General features: G+C 44.0%; 1 protein-coding gene across 1 annotated transcript in view; it reads left to right on the forward strand.

Annotated features, from left to right (window-relative positions):
- Nucleotides 1–955: 955 nt before the first annotated feature.
- Nucleotides 956–19,915, forward strand: part of Abcc9 (ATP binding cassette subfamily C member 9) — an 82,187-nt gene continuing 63,227 nt past the window's right edge. The window contains 7 exon segments of the mRNA XM_048335157.1: nt 956–1,023; nt 6,100–6,261; nt 10,351–10,492; nt 13,145–13,266; nt 15,080–15,246; nt 17,095–17,337; nt 19,265–19,459. Coding sequence (XP_048191114.1) covers nt 6,120–6,261; nt 10,351–10,492; nt 13,145–13,266; nt 15,080–15,246; nt 17,095–17,337; nt 19,265–19,459 — 1,011 coding nt within the window. The 5' untranslated portion in view covers nt 956–1,023; nt 6,100–6,119.

Consider the following 19,915-nt stretch of genomic DNA (forward strand, 5'->3'; position numbering starts at 1 on the left):
CCTGGCAAAACAAACAAACAAAAGAGAATAAGATAACATGTAGCAACAAGAATAATATATAATAAGAAAATAAGTGATAATAGGCAAACAACGTATATACAATAATATATAGCAACAAATGAAGAGATAAGAACAAAATAATATATAAATGGTGTGGATGAACAATATACAATAATACAAATGACCTATAATAACAAAATAATATACTATATAAATGATGTGGACGAATAATATACAATAATACAAATGACCTATAATAAAATAATATGCGATAATATATAAGTGTATAAAGGGACATATATATAAATAAGATAGCATGTGATAAAATATAAAATAATATGTCATATCCATCCAATAACAGATGATAGCAACATAAAGCAGTAGTTAGACTAAGCGCAGGTTTTCTGGCTCAGACCTGTGAAGCGCTTGCCCCGCGCCGGCTGCATGGGCTCCGAGGGTGGGTGGGGGGAGTGGAGGAGGGAAGGGGGGTCGAGGCGCGAGGGGCACGCGGGGCGCCTGGCCCTATTTCCCGCCTGGCGCTCACCGCGACGGCGGGGTCTGCGGGCGTCGGCGTAGGCCCGCCGGGACCGTGGGTCGCCGGCGGTTTGTGTCTGGAAATCTGATAGGAGGCCGCAGTTGCGCTGCCCCCACCGCGCCCGCGGCCACTGCTGCCGCCGCCCTAAAAATACCCGGGGCCGGGCTGGGGAGCAGGGGGAGCCGGGGAGCCGCTGCAGCTCAGCTTGGAGCCGCCTGCCAGCGCCGGGTAAATACAGACATATATGCATATGAAGGAGGAAGAGGAGGAGGAAGAGGAGGAGGAGAGGAGGAGGAGGAAAGTTTCCCCAGAACTTTTCTTAGGGGGAGGAGAGAGGGGCAGGAGGGGGTGCGGGGAGGGCGCCGCCTTCTAGACCTTTCCGCCGCCACTGTTTGTTCATTTTTATCATTTTATTTTATTATTTTAATTTTTAGGAGTCCTTTGACCTTGACAGGAGCCTGAAGACTGTTCCCATCCCAAGACTCCAGGTATAACACTTGATTATTGTTATTATTCATTATTATTATTTTATTATTGTTGGAATGATGATGTGGGGGATAGGATTATCTCTCCTCGGCTGCTCAGTTCCCATTGCAAGGTAGAGAGAGAGAGAGAGAGAGAACTGGAGTCTCTTCTCCAACATTTCTCCTCTCAATCAGAAGCGCGTGTGTGTGAGTGTGTGAGCGTGTGTGTGCGCGTGTTTAATATCTTTATTGCTAGTGACTTGTCCATTTGAATCTGCCCTAGTGCCAACAGCCGGCTAGACAGCTAGTTGGTTAGCCAGATCATTAGCTAGCTGGTGACTGAAATAGAGAACTGCATAGCTAACCCCAACAGCCAGCCAGCTAGACAGTTTCAGCTGCAGGGCTAGTTAGCAAGCTGGATGGGTAGTCAGCAAGAAGGAGGGCTAGTTAGCAAGTCAGACGGCTAGTCAGAAAGCCAGAGAGCTAGTTAGCCAAAGAGCAATCGGCTAGCTGGACGCCCCAGCCCATTCTTGGCTGGCCACATCTTTGAGGTTGTTCTGTAAAGGTTGGACTGTGCAGGACCCTGCAGCCCACCCTTCCAGGGTGATCAGGCCCCAGGTGGGTGCTTGCAAGTGTCACCCTTCTGTCCTGGTTTTCATGGGGTTCATCTCCGAATAGCTGTGTAACCATCACGTATGTTTTTCTCCATGGGAAGAACAGAAAACTCTCCAGTGGGGTTAGTTATTAATTCATGTTTAATTTTACCGGAAGGGTTCAAGCAAGCCTTTGGCTGTCTGCAGAGTGTGGAGTTGGGGGTTCCCGGGCTCTCCAGTGACTCCTGATTGAGGGAAAAGCGTTAGGTCTTGGCTTGCTACCCCCCACCCCCCAAAGCCCACTGTCCAAGGTGGAGGGGGGGGGGCGGTGGTCAGGAGTGAGTGTGATCACCTGTGCAGCTGAATAACTTCCTCCACTGAACTGGTACCTGGGACTGGCCTGTTTGCTCCGGTCCCTCAGTTTACCCTCCCATCTTCCCCCTTATTCTGGGAGGCCGTGTGTGTGTGTGTGTGTGTGTGTGTGTGTGTAACGGCACCCCTGTACTTCAGGGAAGGAGAAAAGCCAGTATTCTAATTCCCAGATCCTGAATTGGAGCATCAGGAAATAATTTCCTTTTTCTCGTTTTTTCTTGGGTGGTGGTTGTGGCTTCTGTTCCACAGACCAGGCCTGCAATCAAAGGTTTGCTTTTGACAGGTTAAGTTGCTCTTTCCAATCAAGTTCTCAAAAGGAGGTCAAGAATGGGATTTTTCACTTAAAATTGTTGGTTGTTGTTGTTATTGTGATTACTGTCTTTAAGTAGTCAGGAGTGTAAAGGGTTATAATTCAACCATGTCCGTCCATGAGGACGAAGCCTCTTGATGCATCTTGACCCATGTCACCCCTTCCCTCCTTCTCCCCATTTATCCACACCCCTCCCTTCCCCTCCCCTCCCCCTGTGTTCACCTATGGACTTTGAATGCGAGGACTGCCTACTCCCTCCCACCCTCCCTCCCTCCCTCCATTCGGCTGCCTTCCACTCCCCTTAAGATAATTCACACACTCCCTCCTCAAATTCTAGCTTTTTGGTGTTCTTCTTTCCTCCTCTCCCTCCTTCCTTTCCTCCTCCTCCCTCTTCTTCTGTTTTTGGTTTGTGTTTTTTTCCGGGGGGGGGGGGGCTAATTCTGAAGCTTGAACTCAGGGCCTGGGCGCTGTCCTGAGCTCTCTTTGTTCAAGGCTGGTGCTCTACCACTTGAGCCACAGCTCTACTTCTGGTTTTCTGGTGGTTCGTTGGAGATTAGAGTCTCAAGGACTTTCCTACCTGGGGCTGGCTTTGAGCCGTGATCCTCAGATCTCAGCCTTCTGAGTAGCTGAGGTGACAGGCGTGAGCCACCAGCACTGGCAGGTTTTCATTTTGTTAAGACTATAAGTTCGTTGTTCAAAGGAATCACACCATTGGAATCCTCTCCTGCATGTATTCCATACTTTAGTTAATACATGATATATATATACAAAACGCATACGATATATATACTATATATAGTTGATATATATGCATATGAACCCGTATACACAGACATATGTATTAATAAATTAGATCCAACTCCATATAGGAGAGAAAATACATGTTCTTTGTCTCTCTGGTCTCAAGACCTACTGGCTGACATAAATGCTGGAATATCTTTCAGAAGGTTTTTGTGCTTGTAGGAAGAAAAAGAAAACAATTGTATTTTCCCATCACACCGGGTCATCTTCTTCCTCCCTGCTGGGCCTCTGTTAGCTGAAAAAGGAAATGGGCACAGAAGGAGGTCAGAGGTCAGCTAGCATCGCCTCCCTAACTTTACTGAATGACAAGTGGGAATTTAAGAATTAGAGTACTAGAGTACTAGTCACCGCCCCCCCCCCCCTCCCCGGGGCTCACACCTGTCATCCCAGCTACTCAGGAGGTGGAGATCTGAGGATGGCAGTTCAAAGCCAGCCTGGGCAGCAAAGTCTGTGAGACTCTGAACGCCATTGAACCACCAAAATGCTGGAAGTGGCGCTGTGGCTCACGTGGTAGAGGGCTAGCCTTGAGCAAAAAAGCTCAGGGACAGTGCCCAGGCCCTGAGTTCAAGCCCCATGACCAACAAAAAAACAAACAACAGAGAATTAGAGGGCTAGGTGAGAAGCTTAGATAGTAGAGGGTTTACATAGCTCGATGTTCAATCCCCAGCAACACACACACACACACAATTAGAAATCTTGACTGAATAAAATGTCCTCAGGAAATAATCTTCACCTTCCTTCTTTGCTTGCTTGCTTCCTTCCTTCCATCTGTCTTTTTCTTTCTGCCCCTCTTTTTCTTCCTCCCTTCCTTTTTTTCCTTCCTTCATTGTTCTGTAATGTAGAATTTACATGGGAAAGTAGATTCTGGAAAAGGAGGCTGGAAGTCAAGGAATAAAGGAGAAAGGCAGAAGATGGGGTGGTGGGCAGGTTGGGAGTCAGGGGTGGATGTAAAGCTAGAGATGAGAGCACAAAGAAAATCATTCTGTTTTCATTAGGGCTGGGCTTAAAGTTTCATCATTTCTAAAGGGAGTAGGGTGTTTATTTTTGTGTGTGTTTTGTTTTTTAAGTTCCTAACTATAAGCAAGCAGCTGGTGGCTCACGCCTGTCATCCTTGCTCATCAGGAGGCAGAGATCTAAGGATCTCAGTTCAAAGCCAGCTCGGGCAGCCACATCTAGGAGACTCTTACCTGCAAATTAATCAGCAGACAACCAAAAATGGAGATGTGGCTTAAGTGGTAGAGCTCTAACTTTGAGCGAACAAGCCAAGACCTTAGTTCAAGCCTCAATCCTGGCGCAGAAATAAATACAAATAAATAACAACAATAAAAATTTCCTTACTAGCTGTTACTTTTCAGTTGGTTTCTTTCATCTGTACTAGCAAAACACGTGTGAATTGCCAGCTTCCACTTTACTGCTATTTAACAAAACTCAGATGCTTTTCTTTTATTATCTCTCTCTCTCTTTCTGTCTCCATTTTTCCCTCTTTCTCTTCCTCCCTCCCTTGTGCCAGTATCGGGGCTTAAACTCAAGATCTTTCATTCTCACTTGGCTTTTTCACTCAAGGCTGGTGCTCTACCACTTGAGCCACAGCTCCACTTCCAGCTTTTTAGTCCTTAATTGAAGATGAAAGTCTCATGACCAGCTGAGTGCTGGTGGCTCACACCTGAGGATCACAGTTCGAAGCCAGCCCAGGCAGAAAAATCCCAGTGAGACTCTTATTTCCAATGAACCACACAGAAACCAGAAGTGGCACTGTGGCTCAAGTGGTAGAGCATTCGTCTTGAGCACTAAGAGGCTCAGGGACAGCGCCCAGGCCCCGAGTTCAAGCCCCACAACCGACAAAAAAAAAAAAGTTTCATGGTCTTTTCTGCCCTGACTGGCTTCAAACCACGATCCTCTCAAGATCTCAGCCTCCTAAGTGGCTAGGATTACAGGTGTGAGCCACCAGTGCCCAGTGGTATTGATCTTGAATTCCTCTATACCCCCATCAACTAGTAATCTAACAGAACGTAGATTTCCAACCCCCAGCTCCCCTTTGAGTCCAAACCAATAGAGTCCTTTTCATTCCACAGATTTCTGACTCTGAGACTCAAGCGGTTCCAGGGCTGGGAATATGGCCTAGTGGCAAGAGTGCTTGCCTTGTATACATGAAGGCCCTGGGTTCGATTCCTCAGCACCACATACATAGAAAAAGCCAAAAGTGGCGCTGTGGCTCAAGTGGTAGAGTGCTAGCCTTGAGCAAAAAGAAGCCAAGGACAGTGCTCAGGCCCTGAGTTCAAGGCCCAGGACTGGCCAAAAACAACAACAAAAAAAAAAGCTCACAGACTCAAGCGATTCCATCACTTGTCCCTTGACTTGAATTTCATTTGTCTTGGTCATTGGAGGTGAATTTTCCTCAGAGGAAAGCCCAGAACTACCTACAGCTGTGCCATTCCCTTTGCATTCCTGTCTTCTGCAATCAATGACTGTTTTAGTCATCTTTGTGTGTTTTTCCACCCGAGGGATGAACACAGGAAATGATTTGATATGGCATCATTTTGACTTTTCAGGCATTGCTTTAATTTTTGTTCTTTGTGCTTGAGTCATACCAACAACTCGATATAGGTCTTACTGTAACATTTTCCAATTAATGATAAAGTGTTTTTTCTTTTAATAACGGCTATAGAAAAGAGGCCTTATAGAAAACATAAAGTCCTGGAAAGAGACTCTCAAGTTTTGGGGCCTGGCTTTTATTTCCTTAATTACAAAAATAGGGAAAATTAATTTTATGACATGATCCCCTGTAGGTTTGGTTTATTTATTTGTTTTTGGTTGGTCTTGGGGCTTGAACTCAGGGCCTGGGCGCTGTCCCTGAGCTTCTTTTGCTCAAGGCTTAGCGCTCTACCACTTGAGCCACAGCGCCACTTCCGGTTTTCTGGTGGTTCATTGGAGATAAGAGTCTTATGGACTTTCCTGCCCAGGCTGGCTTTGAACCATGATCCTCAGATCTCAGCCTCCTGACTAGCTTTCTCGGCTCTGTTTCAGAGTAAAGCCTGGAAGGAGAGATGAGTTTCGCCTTCTGTGGGAACAACATTTCCTCCTACAATATCTACGATGGCGTGTTGCAGAACCCCTGCTTTGTCGACGCCCTCAATCTGGTCCCTCATGTCTTCCTGCTCTTCATCACCTTTCCCATCCTGTTCATTGGTGAGTACTCTGATGTCTGGTGTTAGGTCATTGGACATTTTCATGTCCTCCGTAAGGCTGTGAGTTAGAAAAAGGGGGCAGTGTTTTTCCTTCCAGCGTGAATGCTGATGTGTCCACAGGTGAGAAAATACAAGTATTGTGTGTTTTCTGATGATGCTTGGGTTCTGGCGGCCCAACACACAAGTCACTTGTGTGTCTATGTGTGTCACACGTGTGCTTAGAAATTGGAGGAGAAACTGGGAGAGAGCCAGGGAAGGGGGGGGGGACATGGTCCAAAAAGAAATGGACTCATGACCTGACATATGGAACTGTCACCCCTCTGTCCATCACCTTTATCATGACGATAAAACATAAATAAATGACAAAAAGAAATGGGACTTTTTTTTAAAACAAAGAGGGAAAGAGACATTCTATAAGGTAGAATGGAAGCTATGTGGATCTCTTGCTTAGGACCAGGAGAAGGGAAACAAAGAAGATGGGTTTAAAAAGTGGAGTACTAGGTGGCACTGAATTGTCTAGAGAAGCAGAAATGGCCAGGAGGAAAAAAAATGACAATACCACATTACCAGCCCATTTATACATTCCCCAAACTAATGACCTCAGGCATGAATCTTCCAGAAAAACAAAACTTAACTTTTTCATGGGGTTGGTGAAAGATTTCATAGAGCGAGATTTCTGGGGACTTAAAGTTAAAAAAAATAGGAGTGATGGAGTGTGTTTTAGGTAGAAATAATATACACAAAAACTATTCGGAAATGAGGAGGTAATATAGTTTCCCTATGATTTAACCATGGGCCTAATGAGAATAACAATCCAATTATTTAGGGAAGCTCTGTGTAATTTCCTCCAAAGAAACAAAATAGATTCTTTTGCTTTTGAAATATTATAAAACTGTTCTGTGATACCTAAGATAATCAAGGATTTAACAATTCATCTGAAAGAATGGAGCTGGAGAAGAAAAGAGATTTGCTCTGTCTACCATTCATTCATTCAAGTGTGAATTGAGAGCAATACACCTGTGTTTGGCCTTCAAAAAGAGATGGAAGATTTGTTTTTCTGTCATGTGATATGTACAGAGGCCGTGTTTTAGTTTTTACATTTGCCAGTTCTGGGGCTTGAACTCAGGGCCTGGGTGCTGTCCCTGAGCTCTTTGGCTCAAGGCTGGTGCTCTACCACTTCTGGTGGTTTATTGGAGATAAGGGACTTTCCTGCGTGGGCTGGCTTCGAACCACAATCCTCAGATCTCAGCTTCCTGAATAGCTAGGATGACAGGAACCATTTATTTCTTGATGTCCAGATAACTTGTTGAGGGATAAACTTGTGAGCTTCCCTATTTCATCCCAGAACAGAGGCTGGCAAATAAGAATCATTAAACAGAGAGATCCTGAAATGAACATTGGAAAAGGGATGTACAAAAAACAGGTGGTGGTTGCTAATTATCACTTTATCCTGCTAATTACTCAGGCTGCCTAAGTTAGCGGGATAGAGCATAGAGAAGTCTCAAGGAAGTGTCAGGAAAATTACAATGCCTCAGGAAAGACAGTGTTGAAGAGTTTATGGAGTTCTAGGGAGAATACACTAAATATCACTTAAATGCCAAAGTACATTTGGAAACAACTAAAGCATCAATCAGTTTTCTTTGCAAAGAATGTTTTAGGGTATTTTTTTTTCCATAGAGGAAATTCTTTCTACAAGCACATGTTCTTGTACATTCTTGAAATAAGTTGGTCTTTCCTAGAATCAAAAAGAAGAGAAATAAAAAGGAGAAAAGGAGAGGCGACTAGGTTATTTTCATAATATAATTTCACCAATGAAATATTATTCTACCTATCATGGTCAGGGGAAATCTGTCCATGAGATCTTGTTTTCCCCTTCCCTGGTGAGTGAGGATGAAGTGACCATGTTTCTGAAATTAGGAGGTTTCTGAACCTGTACAAAGCTTAACCTTTCTTTCTAGAAAAGCCAACAGAATACTTGGTCTTGGCAAAGCATCATTGCATTTCTCATCTGATAGGTTAACGCTTCCGACCGAGTCCAGTCGGCGAATCCTCTATTTCGTCACATCTGGTTCTTTTGTGTGAAATTCCCAACCAGCCCTGATTTTCAAGGTTGGAGACAAGCCAGGTACTGGTGGCTCACGCCTGTCATCCTAGCTACTCAGGAGACTGAGACTGGAGGATCTGGGTTCGAAACCAGCCCGGGCAGGAACATTCCCAAGAGACTCTTATCTCCAATGAGCCACTCAAAAACCACCGGAAGTGGAGCTGTGGCTCAAAGTGGTAGAGCCCTAATCTTGAGTACAAAGAGCACAGGGACAGTGCCCAGGCCCTGAGTTCAAGCCCCATGACTGACAAAACAAAAAACAAAAACAGTCTGGAGACATCAAATTTCTTTGTGTTCCAATGATCATATTGTCTCTTCTGGAATGAATCAGAAAGCTGTCAGTAAGAGCTTTTGATGTCCTTGATGCACACATGCACGCATGCTCAGACTTGCCTTTGTAAATAGTGCAACAGACAAATGGTGAAGGGATTGCTAGATTTAGTGCAAAGGGTTATTCTGTGTGTCGGGTATGTATGTGTGCGCATGTGCACATGTACATGGCGTGTGCAAGGACGTGAGTCAGGGTCTCACCCTCTTTCTTGGCTTTTCCACTCAAAGTTGGTGCTTTGCCATTTGAGCCACAGCTCCACTTCCAGCTTTTTGGCGGCTCGTTGGGCTGGATTTGAACTGTGATCCTCAGATCTCACCCTCCTGTGTAACTGGGATGACAGGCGTGAGCCGCTGCTGCTTGACTGGTTATATTTTTGCTTTTTGAATATCGTGAGAATGGTCTACAATTTCCCTTGTTAGTTTAAAAATGCTCAGGTTTCAGAAACCATACAGGAGTACGTTATAATAGTAATAAATCATAATAAATAATAAACCAAAACAAAATATGTTATAATAATAAACTATGCAGTAATATGTTATAATAATAAAAATTACTATTATAATTTGTTATAGTAGATATAGCCAACATATAATATAGATTTGCATTTACATGTTATTTACATTATAACAAATGTGTTATAGTTTCATAGAGATTTGCATATATTTATATGTTTTTATATTTATATATAAATATATCTGCCATAGTATTTGTGTAATATGCAAACATGTATATAGCTATCATTTTATAAATATGCATTATGTAGCTCACACACAATGAGACCAAAGGAGGATGCTCTTAGGGGAAGAACACAAAGGCACAAAGCCTATATGCCTCTATCATACAAAATAATGCCTATCAAAATGAATGCTAGGAAATGGAAAGGAGTGTGGTTGTTGTTTTTTATGGTTTGTCTTCTTTTTGTTCTGTTTATTCATTTCTCTGTCTTTGGGAGGGTGAGGGGGGGGCACAGAAATGGAGGGACAGAGGGTAAACAAAGGCAGCCGTGGTCCTCACTGGACACGATGTGGAAAATGAACTCAACAACTTGTGGGTGGGGATGGGAGGGGAAAACTAGGAGAGAGTGAGGGAAGGGGGGACACAGTCCAAAAAGAAATGCGCTCATGACCTGACTTATGGAACTGTCACCCCCTCGTCCATTACCTTTATAATAACAACAAAAATTTTAAAGATATATATTATATAAGTACTTATTATGTACATATTTATTATATAAATATATAATATAAATATAGAAGCAAATTGGTGGAGTATAATTAACGTATGATACAATTATATCCATAATTACAACCAATTCTTTTCTAAGAGGAATGATAACATCAATTAAAACATGTGTGGTTATCAATGATCACTTTGTCTCAGCTAGGCTTTGTTTTTGACCAGTCCTGGGGCTTGAACTCAGGGCCTGAGCACTGTCCCTGAGCTCCTTTTGCTCAAGGCTAGCACTCTACCACTTAAGCCACAGTGCCACTTCTGACTTTTTTCTGTGTATGTGGTGCTGAGGAATCAAACCCAGGGATTCATGCATGCTAGACAAGCACTCTACCACAGAGCCACATTCCCAGGGGTGTTCCAGCTAGTTTTAATCTCTCTCTTCCCCCTCTCTTTCCCTCCCTCCTCTCCACCCCCCCCCCCAGGATGGGGGAGCCAGAGCTCTAAGGTGCAAATCCATCACAACACTTGGCTGCACTTCCCGGGCCACAACCTGCGCTGGATTCTCACCTTCGCCCTGCTCTTCGTGCACGTGTGCGAAATAGCTGAGGGCGTCGTGTCCGACTCGTGAGTGTCTCAGCCTGCTGGGCGCAGTTCCTGGGGGCAGGGAGGTAAACTGAGGCCACCAGCAGCTGGAAGCAGTAGCAACTGGTGGGAGCAGCAGTGCAGCAGTGCTCGCCTGGTCCCGCAGGGTTTTATCTGCACTTGGGGGGTGGCACCTGCATTTCCCTGACCCAGGTGAGTTCAAATCAAAGACTTGGAACTCTCTCCTGGGCTTTGTATGTTTTGTCCTCTGGCTCAGGTCATTCTGAAATTGAAGAAGACTCTGTCTTTTTGAACAAGGTCATGTTAACTTCATCTGCAAATATAGGTATAAGTACAAAGATCATCCATGCGCGTCTATGTTGTTTTGTTCTCTGTCTTGTGCCAGGATTGGGGTTTGAATTCAGGGCCTCACAATCTCGCTTAGCTTTTTCTCTCAAGACTGGTGCTCTACCACTTGAGCCACAGCTCCACATCTGACTTTTTATGGTTCATTGGAGATAAGAGTCTCATGGACTTTCCTGCCTGGGCTGGCTTTGAACCGTGATCCTCAGAACTCGGCCTCCTGAGTAGCTGGGGTGATAGGCGTGACCGACTGGCCCCTGGCTGCTCTAATAGTTTTAAATTTATATTTTAATATACAAGGGAGTTCTCACATAAGCATTGGAATTTCTTCTGCAGAAGAAGCAAAGATGGACGATACAGGAAGGAAGTATAAGAAGGAGCTAATGTGGACCCACAAATTAAGGGAAAGGAAGAAAATACATCAAACCCAAGATTTCCCATAAACTCACATTGTTCAAGGCATTTTGCCTTGATAAATGTTTGCGTGAGGCAGTCAGGTATAAAGAATTGTCTTTATCATCTTGAACATACTGGGGCAGAATTATTTTTTTCATGTAATAAACAATCAAGTTAAGTAATAGTAATATCTCAGTTTTGAAATTATGCCAGAAGGGGGTTGGAACGTGTAGCTCCATTGAGAGAGTGCTAGCCAAAGTGTCAGGTACTGAGTTCAAATCCTTTAGGTCTCCTAACTTAAAAAAAAAGGAAAGGAAAGGGACGGAAAGGAAGGGAGGAAGGAAGGAAGGGATAAAGGAAGGAAGGAAGGGAAGAAATGAAAGAGGGAAGGAAGAAAGAAAGGAAGAAAGGAAGTTGTTATACAAAAAGGCACACTTTTCATTAAAGAATTGATAGGGCTGTAAAGTTGTTTTTATTCTTATTTATTGTCAAAGTGAGTTAAAAAAAAAAAACCACCAAAACTCCCAAGCCATTTGCTTCTTATCAGCTAGAAGCTCTTTCTCTGACATCTGTTTATGTTTTTCTGTTGCAGTTGACAAGGAATGAAAGCTCTGAGCTGTGTACTGGGGCCAACTGTTTGGAAATGCTATTTATGAGTGTTCTCTGCAGCTATGCCCACGTATTCTTTTCTGATAAAGTAGGAAAAATCAGAAACTAACATAAGCCAGCCCTCTGAGCCGCAGGAGCTCAGCTGTCCCTGATCTGATCCATGGAAGACTGATGCTCTGTGATGGATTGCCATTTGCATGAACAGACTCAGTTCTGTTAATGCTTTTGCTTGTTTAACATGTAATGTCCCCTCCCTTTCTTCCTTCTTTCCTTCCTTCCTTCCTTCCTTCCTTCCTTCTTCCCTACCATTCCCCTTCCTTCTTTTGCTCCCTCCCTTCTTTCTTTTATCCTTTTTTCTTTCTTTCCTTCCTTCTTTCTTCTTTCATCCATCTCTCCCTCCCTCCTTTCCTTCCTTCCTTCTTCCCCCTCCTTTCCTTCCTTTGCTTCCTTCCCCCCTTCCTCCTTCCCTCCTCTCCTCTCTCTTTTTTTATCTTCTTCCCTTATTTCCTTCCTTCTCCTCCTCCCTCTTTTCCTACTTTCTTTCTTCCCTCCCTCCCTCCCTCTGTCCCTTCCTTCCCTCCCTTTCTCTCTCTCTCTTCCCCTCTCTCCTTTTCTCTCATTTTAAAAAAATTTCTCTAGTCTTAGAGCTTGAACTCAGAGGCTTGCAAATGTCAAAGCTGGCTTGATCATGACTGAGATGCTACCACTTGAGCCAGGCCTCCAGCCTAGCTTTTTACTGTTTAATTGGCGATGGGGGGGTGTCTCTCAGATTTTTCTGCTCTGGATGGTTTTGAACATTCATTCTCCATGTTGCAGTCTCCTTTTAACTCCCCCCCCCACCCGGTGGTCAGCTGGCCCTGTTTCTGTGTGGATGAAATGGAAGAGAGACTAGGTCCCAGTTTTCTGGGAGTCTTGACATTATGAGAGGGAAAAAGGATTCCGAGGAAACATAAGCTGCACTGATAATCACCCATGCTAACAGGGGCCCTATGTCTTCCTTCTTCCCCTTCCAATGATTTCTCAACTAAATATTAGTACTATAGCTTGATTTGCACTCTCCCTTTCTTTCTGATTCTCCGCACAAGACCCAGAGAATGTGACTGACACATGAATGGATTCTGTTCTGTTTTTCATGAGTGCTAAGTTGGTGTTGATGATCAGACTCCATTTGTTGGTTATAGGGCATCCATGAGACTCTTATCTCCAGTGAGCCACCAGAAAACTGGAAGTGGAACTGAGGCTCAGGGACAGCACCCAGTCTCTGAGTTCAAGTCCCAGGACTGGACTGGCAAAACAAACAAACAAACCCTGTTTTGTTCTCCATAGTCGGCGGGAATCCAGGCATCTCCACCTTTTCATGCCAGCGGTGATGGGATTTGTTGCCACGACCACATCAATAGTATATTACCATAACATCGAAACATCCAACTTCCCTAAACTCCTTTTAGGTAAGCGTGGCTACAGAGAGAACATTTCCAGCCTAATGATACCGAGTCCCGGCTTATTCTCCATTTCTCTCTCTCTCTCTCTCTCTCTCTCTCTCTCTCTCTCTCTCTCTCTCTCTCTCTCTCTCTCTCTCTCTCTCTCTGTATCTCAGTATAGAAGTCTTCACATGTCTGGCTGTTTGTATATGTGTATGTGTATGATGGTGTCAGGACTTGAACTCAGGGCCTCAGGCTCTCACTTAGCTTTTCCCCTCAAGGCCGATGGCGCTCTACCACTTGAGCCACTCCACTTCCGGCTTCTTGCTAGTCAATGGGAGGTTAGGAGTCTCTCAGATTTGTCTCTCCAGGCTGACTTTCAAACTGAGATCCTTAGGTCGCAGCCTCCTGGGTAGCTGGGATTAAAGGAAGTGCACCAGAGCTCAGCCTGGATACTGTATCACTTGGTTTTTTGTTTTTTTTTTTCCCTACTGCTGTTGTAAATGGAATTGTACTTCTGATGTGACTTGCCACTTGTTTGGCACATGGTATAAAATAACAGTTGATTTCGTGTGTTGATTGTGTAACTGGTCATCTTGGAAACTGGTTTAACATTAATGCCAGCCTCTTAAGATTGCTAGCTAATAAGTACACATACCTCTACAAAAAGAGACAGGGCTCACTCTTCTAGCCCGCTCTTCTTTCCCTTAAATAAGATAAAAGGTAAAGTTAGCTGATGTCCTGATCTAATGAATATCTTCCCTTTCATTTTTTTTTTTTTTTTTTTTTTTGCCAGTCCTGGGCCTTGGACTCAGGGCTTGACCACTGTCCCTGGCTTCTTTTTGCTCAAGGCTAGCACTCTGCCACTTGAGCCACAGCGCCCCTTCTGGCCGTTTTCCAAATATGTGGTGCTGGGGAATCGAACTGAGAGCTTCATGTGTAGGAGGCAAGCACTCTTGCCACTAGGCCATACTCCCAGCCCCTCTTCCCTTTCTTGTTAACTGACAGTTATTGGAGTTTGATCTCAGTGCCTAGGCCCTGCGTTCAAGCCCCAAGACTGTCATCAATAAAAAAAATACCAAAAAAATAGACAATGGAGAAAGGACAGCCTTTCTTCAACCAACGATGATGAGAAAAAGAAATATTCACATGTAGAAGATTGACAATTGACCCCTTAGTGTTCCTTGCAAGTAGAATATTTAAAATTGCCTTTACTATTTCTTTCTTCCTTTAAGAAAAAATTTGTGCCTATCCTGGGTCTTGAACTCAGGTCCTAGGCATAGCCTCTGAGCTTATTTTACACAAGACTTGAGGTCTACCACTTTGAGCCACAGCTCCACTTCCAGCTTTATCAATGGTTGATTTTATTTATTCATTCATTCATTCATTTTTCCAGTCCTGGGGCTTGAACCCAGGGCCTAGGTGCTGTCCCTGAGCTTCTTTTGCTCAAGGCTAACACTCTACCACTTGAGCCACAGCTCCACTTCTACCTTTTCCTGTGTATGTGGTACCGAGGAATCGAACCCAGGGCTTTGTGCATGCTAGGCAAGCCTTCTACCGCTAAGCCACATTCCCAAACCTCCGTGGTTGATTCTGAGATGAAAACCTCATTCCTGCTCTGGCTGGCTTCGAACCGTGATCCTCAGATCTCAGCCTCCTGAGTAGCTAAGATGACACCAATTACACCCAATTGCCTTGGTGATTTGAAAGCATGATGTGTTGTTGTTTTTTTAATTGAGATATCAGTGGGGAAAAACATTTAAATTTCCAGGAGAGATCTCTTTTTACAAACACTTTCCCCACTCTCCTCTTTCTCTCTCTCTCTTTCTCTCTATTACAGCCTTGTTTCTGTATTGGGTAATGGCCTTTATTACCAAAACAATAAAACTGGTGAAGTACTGGCAGTCGGGCTGGGGCGTGTCGGATCTACGCTTCTGTATCACAGGCATCATGGTGATTTTGAACGGGCTTCTGATGGCGGTGGAGATTAACGTGATTCGGGTCAGAGTGAGTCGCCTTTCCTTCCCTTATGGCTCTTCTGGGCCTCAAGCAAGCATGGCAGTCAGCCGGAAATGACCCAGACTCAATAGAATGCCCAAATAGATGTGTGTGTAAATTCAATGTCGACTTGATCACTGAGCTTCCGGCCATTAAGGCTTCAGAGATTTCAAGCCAGGCGCTGGTGGCTCACGCCTCTTAATTCTAGCTATTCAGGAGGTTGAGATCTGAAGATCATGGTTCAAAGCCAGCTGGGCAAGAAAGTTTGTGTGAGACTCCAATGAACCACCAGAAAACCAGAAGTGGCGCTGTGGTTCAAGTGGTAGAGCGCTTGCCTTGAACACAAAAGCTCAAGAACAGCACCCAGGCCCTGAGTTCAAGTCCCAGAACTAGCAAACACACACATGGACACACACACACACAGACACACACACACAAGTACACACACACGCATGTACACAGGAAGACTGGGATCTGCTTTGCAAATGTTACTGTGGAAGAACTTTTCTCAGAGACAACTTTTGATATCTATCAAACATTCTTTCCATGTTTTGTCTCTACTCACAAAGTTATTACACTTTTTGTTGTTTTGGGTTGTGGGGCTTGAACTCAGAGCCTGGGTGGTGTCTCTGAGCTCTTTTTGATCAAGGCTGGTGCTTTACCACTTGAGCCACAGCTCCACTTTTGGCTTTATTTTCTGGTTTATTGGTGATGAGAGTCTCATGGACTTTCCTGCCTGGGCTGGCTTTGAACTGTGATCCTTAGATCTCAGCCTCCCGAGTAGCTAGGATGACAGGTGTGAACCCCATACCTGGCTTATTGTACTTTCTACCACATAGTTCTGTCAGTGTTATTTCATGAAATACTACTGACTGGGTCTTTGACACTCATTTTCTTTAAAAAGAAAGAGGTTTCCATTTAACACATCGGTTTATGAGGACAATACATTTTGATCCACATCTCCCCTTTCGTTCTTCTCCCCCATCTCTCCCCCCTCCCCCGCCATTCCCCTCCCCTCCGGTTACCTGGTCTATTTTCACATATGGACATTGAATATGACGACTTTATTCATTTTTCTAGCAGAGAACTTTGAATTTGCTATTTTCTTTCTTTTTAGTGTGGGTTGTTTGAGTCTCAAAGTCAGTATCTGATCCTTTTGCTCATTGGCAGGTGCTCTACCACCGGAGCTACGCCTCCAATTCCTTGAATTTGCTTATGAATAGAAACACATACACACTGATGAATGAAGACAGTAATGAACCACCCATCGACAGGGTAACTCAATGGTGGTGTTACTCATATGTTTCAAAATCTAAATAATATTTGAAAATTGGCCTAAGATTGACCCATGAGAATAAAGACAGGAATAATGGTTAAAATCTGGCATTCAATTATAAATCGATTGGAAACCAAATGAGAAGTACTGCAAATATTATTTCACAAAGGGACAGAGAGCCATAGGGTTTTGTTTTGTTTTAATGGCTACCTGAAATTAAATTGTAGGAGAAAAAAAAATTGAGCCTAGGGCTGGTGGTCACACCTATCATACCAGCTACTCAGGAGGCTGAGATCTGAGGATTGGGGTTCAAAACCAGCCCAGGCAGGAAAGTCCATGAGACTCTCATCTCCAGTGAACCACCAGGAAACCGGAAGTGAAGCTGTGGCTCAAGTGGTAGAGCACCAGCCTTGAGCAAAAAGAAACTCAGGGACGGACAGCACCCAGGCCCTGAGTTCAAGTCTTATGACTGACCAAAAAGAAAACAAAGTAATGAAATTTTACTTTCCAAATGTTAGAGGAGAAAGCAAAGAGCAAGAATTCAGCTAACGATAGCCCTGCGGGATTCTTCTCTGCCACAGAAATACGTCTTCTTTATGAATCCTCAGAAAGTGAAGCCTCCCGAAGACCTTCAGGACCTGGGGGTGAGGTTCCTTCAGCCCTTCGTGAATTTGCTCTCCAAAGCTACCTACTGGTGGATGAACACCCTAATCATCTCCGCCCACAAGAAGCCCATTGACCTGAAAACCATAGGCAAACTCCCCATCGCCATGAGGGCCGTGACCAATTACGTTTGCCTGAAGGACGCTTATGAGGAGCAGAAGGTGAGTTAGCCTGGTCCCCCCGGCTTCGTGAGATCGAATCCTCATGCTTCAAATCCTGGTGATGGGTTACCATACTTGCATGTGTCTTATCCAGGAGTTTTGATATCAGGGGACTGACACCACAGAGTGAAAAGAAAGGAAGAGCCAGGCAGTATAATGAATTACCTTGTATTATCTGCCCAATAAATGGGGGAGGAAAGATGGCGTGTGGCGCCAAGTAGAAATGAAGATTTTGCTTCAGTGGGTCCTTCAAATTAACGTGTCGAGCCGGGTGCTGGGATTCACGCCTGTCGTCCTAGCTACTCAGGAGGCTGAGCTCTGAGGATCACAGTTCAAAGTCAGCTTGGGCAGGAAAGTCTATGAGACGTTGATTGCCAATGAACCACCAAAAAAAAAAAAAAAGCTGGAAGTGGAGCTGTGGTTCACGTGGTAGAGCACCAGCGTGGAGTGAATAAAACCTCAGGGACAGAGTTCAGGCCCTGAGATGGAGCCTTAGTACTGTCGCATACACACACACACACACACACACACACACACACACACACATACACACTATATTCATGGAATCTGAACATTATTTCAGGTATCTTGTGAATCCTTCGTAACACATAGGCAAAAGAGATCACATTCACAACCAACCACGGTGAATCAATTCAAATTCTTGAACCGTCCCCCCTAATTTAGATTCTATAGTTGAAAGCTGGGAAACCCATTTACTTACTTTGTGTATCATCCTATAGATCCTCTCAAACTGGTTTATTCTGAGCCCCGCCTGTTGCTACATTCCTTTAATCCCTTACCCTCAGAGACAGAGGTGGGAGGATCTTAGTTTGAGGCTAGTCCGGGCAAAGACAGCAAGACATTTGATCAAAAAAACAAAAATAAGAACAAAAATGTTTCACACCTGACATAAAGCAAAAAAAAAAAAAATACACACACGTATACACTGGTTCCTTCTGGGACTTTCTTTGTGTATCCTTCATTGCTTTAAGAATTTAAATATCATTGGGTATTTCCCATTTTGTCTCGAAATGCTTCACCATTGTGATCATCCGCTCCTATCGGGATCTTTTAAGAAGAAAACGATGAATCTAGTCAAGATTCCTCTTATTATTTTGACTGCTCTAAAGCAAGCTCTGCTAAGCACTTATAGTAAATGATGAGAATGACCTTATGTGTCCAAAAAAAAAATTATCTCTTATGAAATTACGGCAAACCAGAAATGAACCCACGTCAACTCTTTTGTGTCCCGGGAGAAAACCATTACATAATAACTTCTCGATTTCTCTGCCAAGGTCAAAGATTTACGATGGAGAAGACGAACTTATGTTGCTTGCTTAAATCAAATCCTAACATTTGATGGATTTTAGAACAGAGCAAAATGGTGCCTTTTAAGAGGGAATTTAATATCTGATATGGTGCCTCTCCCATTCCTTGAAATCAATGAAACTAGTTTATCCCTTCCCAGGTTATGCTGAGTCTCAGAAACATTTTTAATTTATTTTTTGGTTGCCTATATTGGGGCTTGAACTGGGGCTTACATTCCTGCTTAGCTTTTTTTTCAAGATGAATGCTCTTACCATTTGAGCCACCCCTTCACTTCTAGCTTTTTGGTAGCTAATTACTTCTGGCTTTTTCTTTCTTTTTCTTTTTGGTGGTGGTGGAACTTGAACTCAGGGCCTGGGCATTGTCCCTGAGCTTTTTTGCTCATTGCTGGTGCTCTACCACTTGAGCCACAGCGCCACTTGTGGTTTTCTGGTGATTCATTGGAGATAAAAGTCTCATGGACTTTCCTGCTTGGGGTTGGCTTTGAACTGCCATCCTTCGATCTCAGTCTGCTGAGTAGCAGAGATGACAGGTGTGAGCTACTGGCTGGAAGTTTGATAGGAACCTACCTAGTTTTTGTTCTTGTTGTTTTGTTTTTCAGAAGAAAGTAGCAGATCATCCAAATCGGACCCCATCTATCTGGCTGGCCATGTATAGAGCTTTCGGCCGGCCTATTCTTCTCAGTAGCACATTCCGCTACCTGGCTGACCTGCTGGGCTTTGCAGGGCCTCTCTGTATTTCTGGAATAGTCCAGAGGGTGAATGACACACAGAACGGGACAGTGCATACCGGCGGTGTAAGTGTATGGTGCTTCAGGAAAGAAGCAGAAATTGTGGTCTGCCATTTTTGTTGTTGTTGTTACTGGGGCTTGAACTCATAGAATCTGGCTGGCTTGCTCAGTCCTGGTGCTCTACCACTTGAATAGGCCTCTAGCTCTGCTTTTTGCTAGTGATTCCAAAATAAGACAAGAACTATATCTATGATTTGATGCCAGTCCAGGCCAAAAAACAAAACAAAATAAAAAACAAGGCCCCCCTATCTCAACAACCACGTTGGGTGCGGTGGCTCATAATTACAATCCTGTGTACACAGAATATATAAATAGGAGGACTATAGTCTGGGTCCTATGCAACAATATAAGACACCATCTGAAAAGGAGCTAAAGGGAAAAAAATGGGAGTGGTGTGTGGCTCAAGGAAGTATGAAGCCTTGAGTTTAAACCCCAGAAGTAGATTGTTTTAACAATAAAATG

Source organism: Perognathus longimembris, chromosome 27 (genome assembly GCF_023159225.1).
Source record: "Perognathus longimembris pacificus isolate PPM17 chromosome 27, ASM2315922v1, whole genome shotgun sequence".
Taxonomy (NCBI): domain Eukaryota; kingdom Metazoa; phylum Chordata; class Mammalia; order Rodentia; family Heteromyidae; genus Perognathus; species Perognathus longimembris.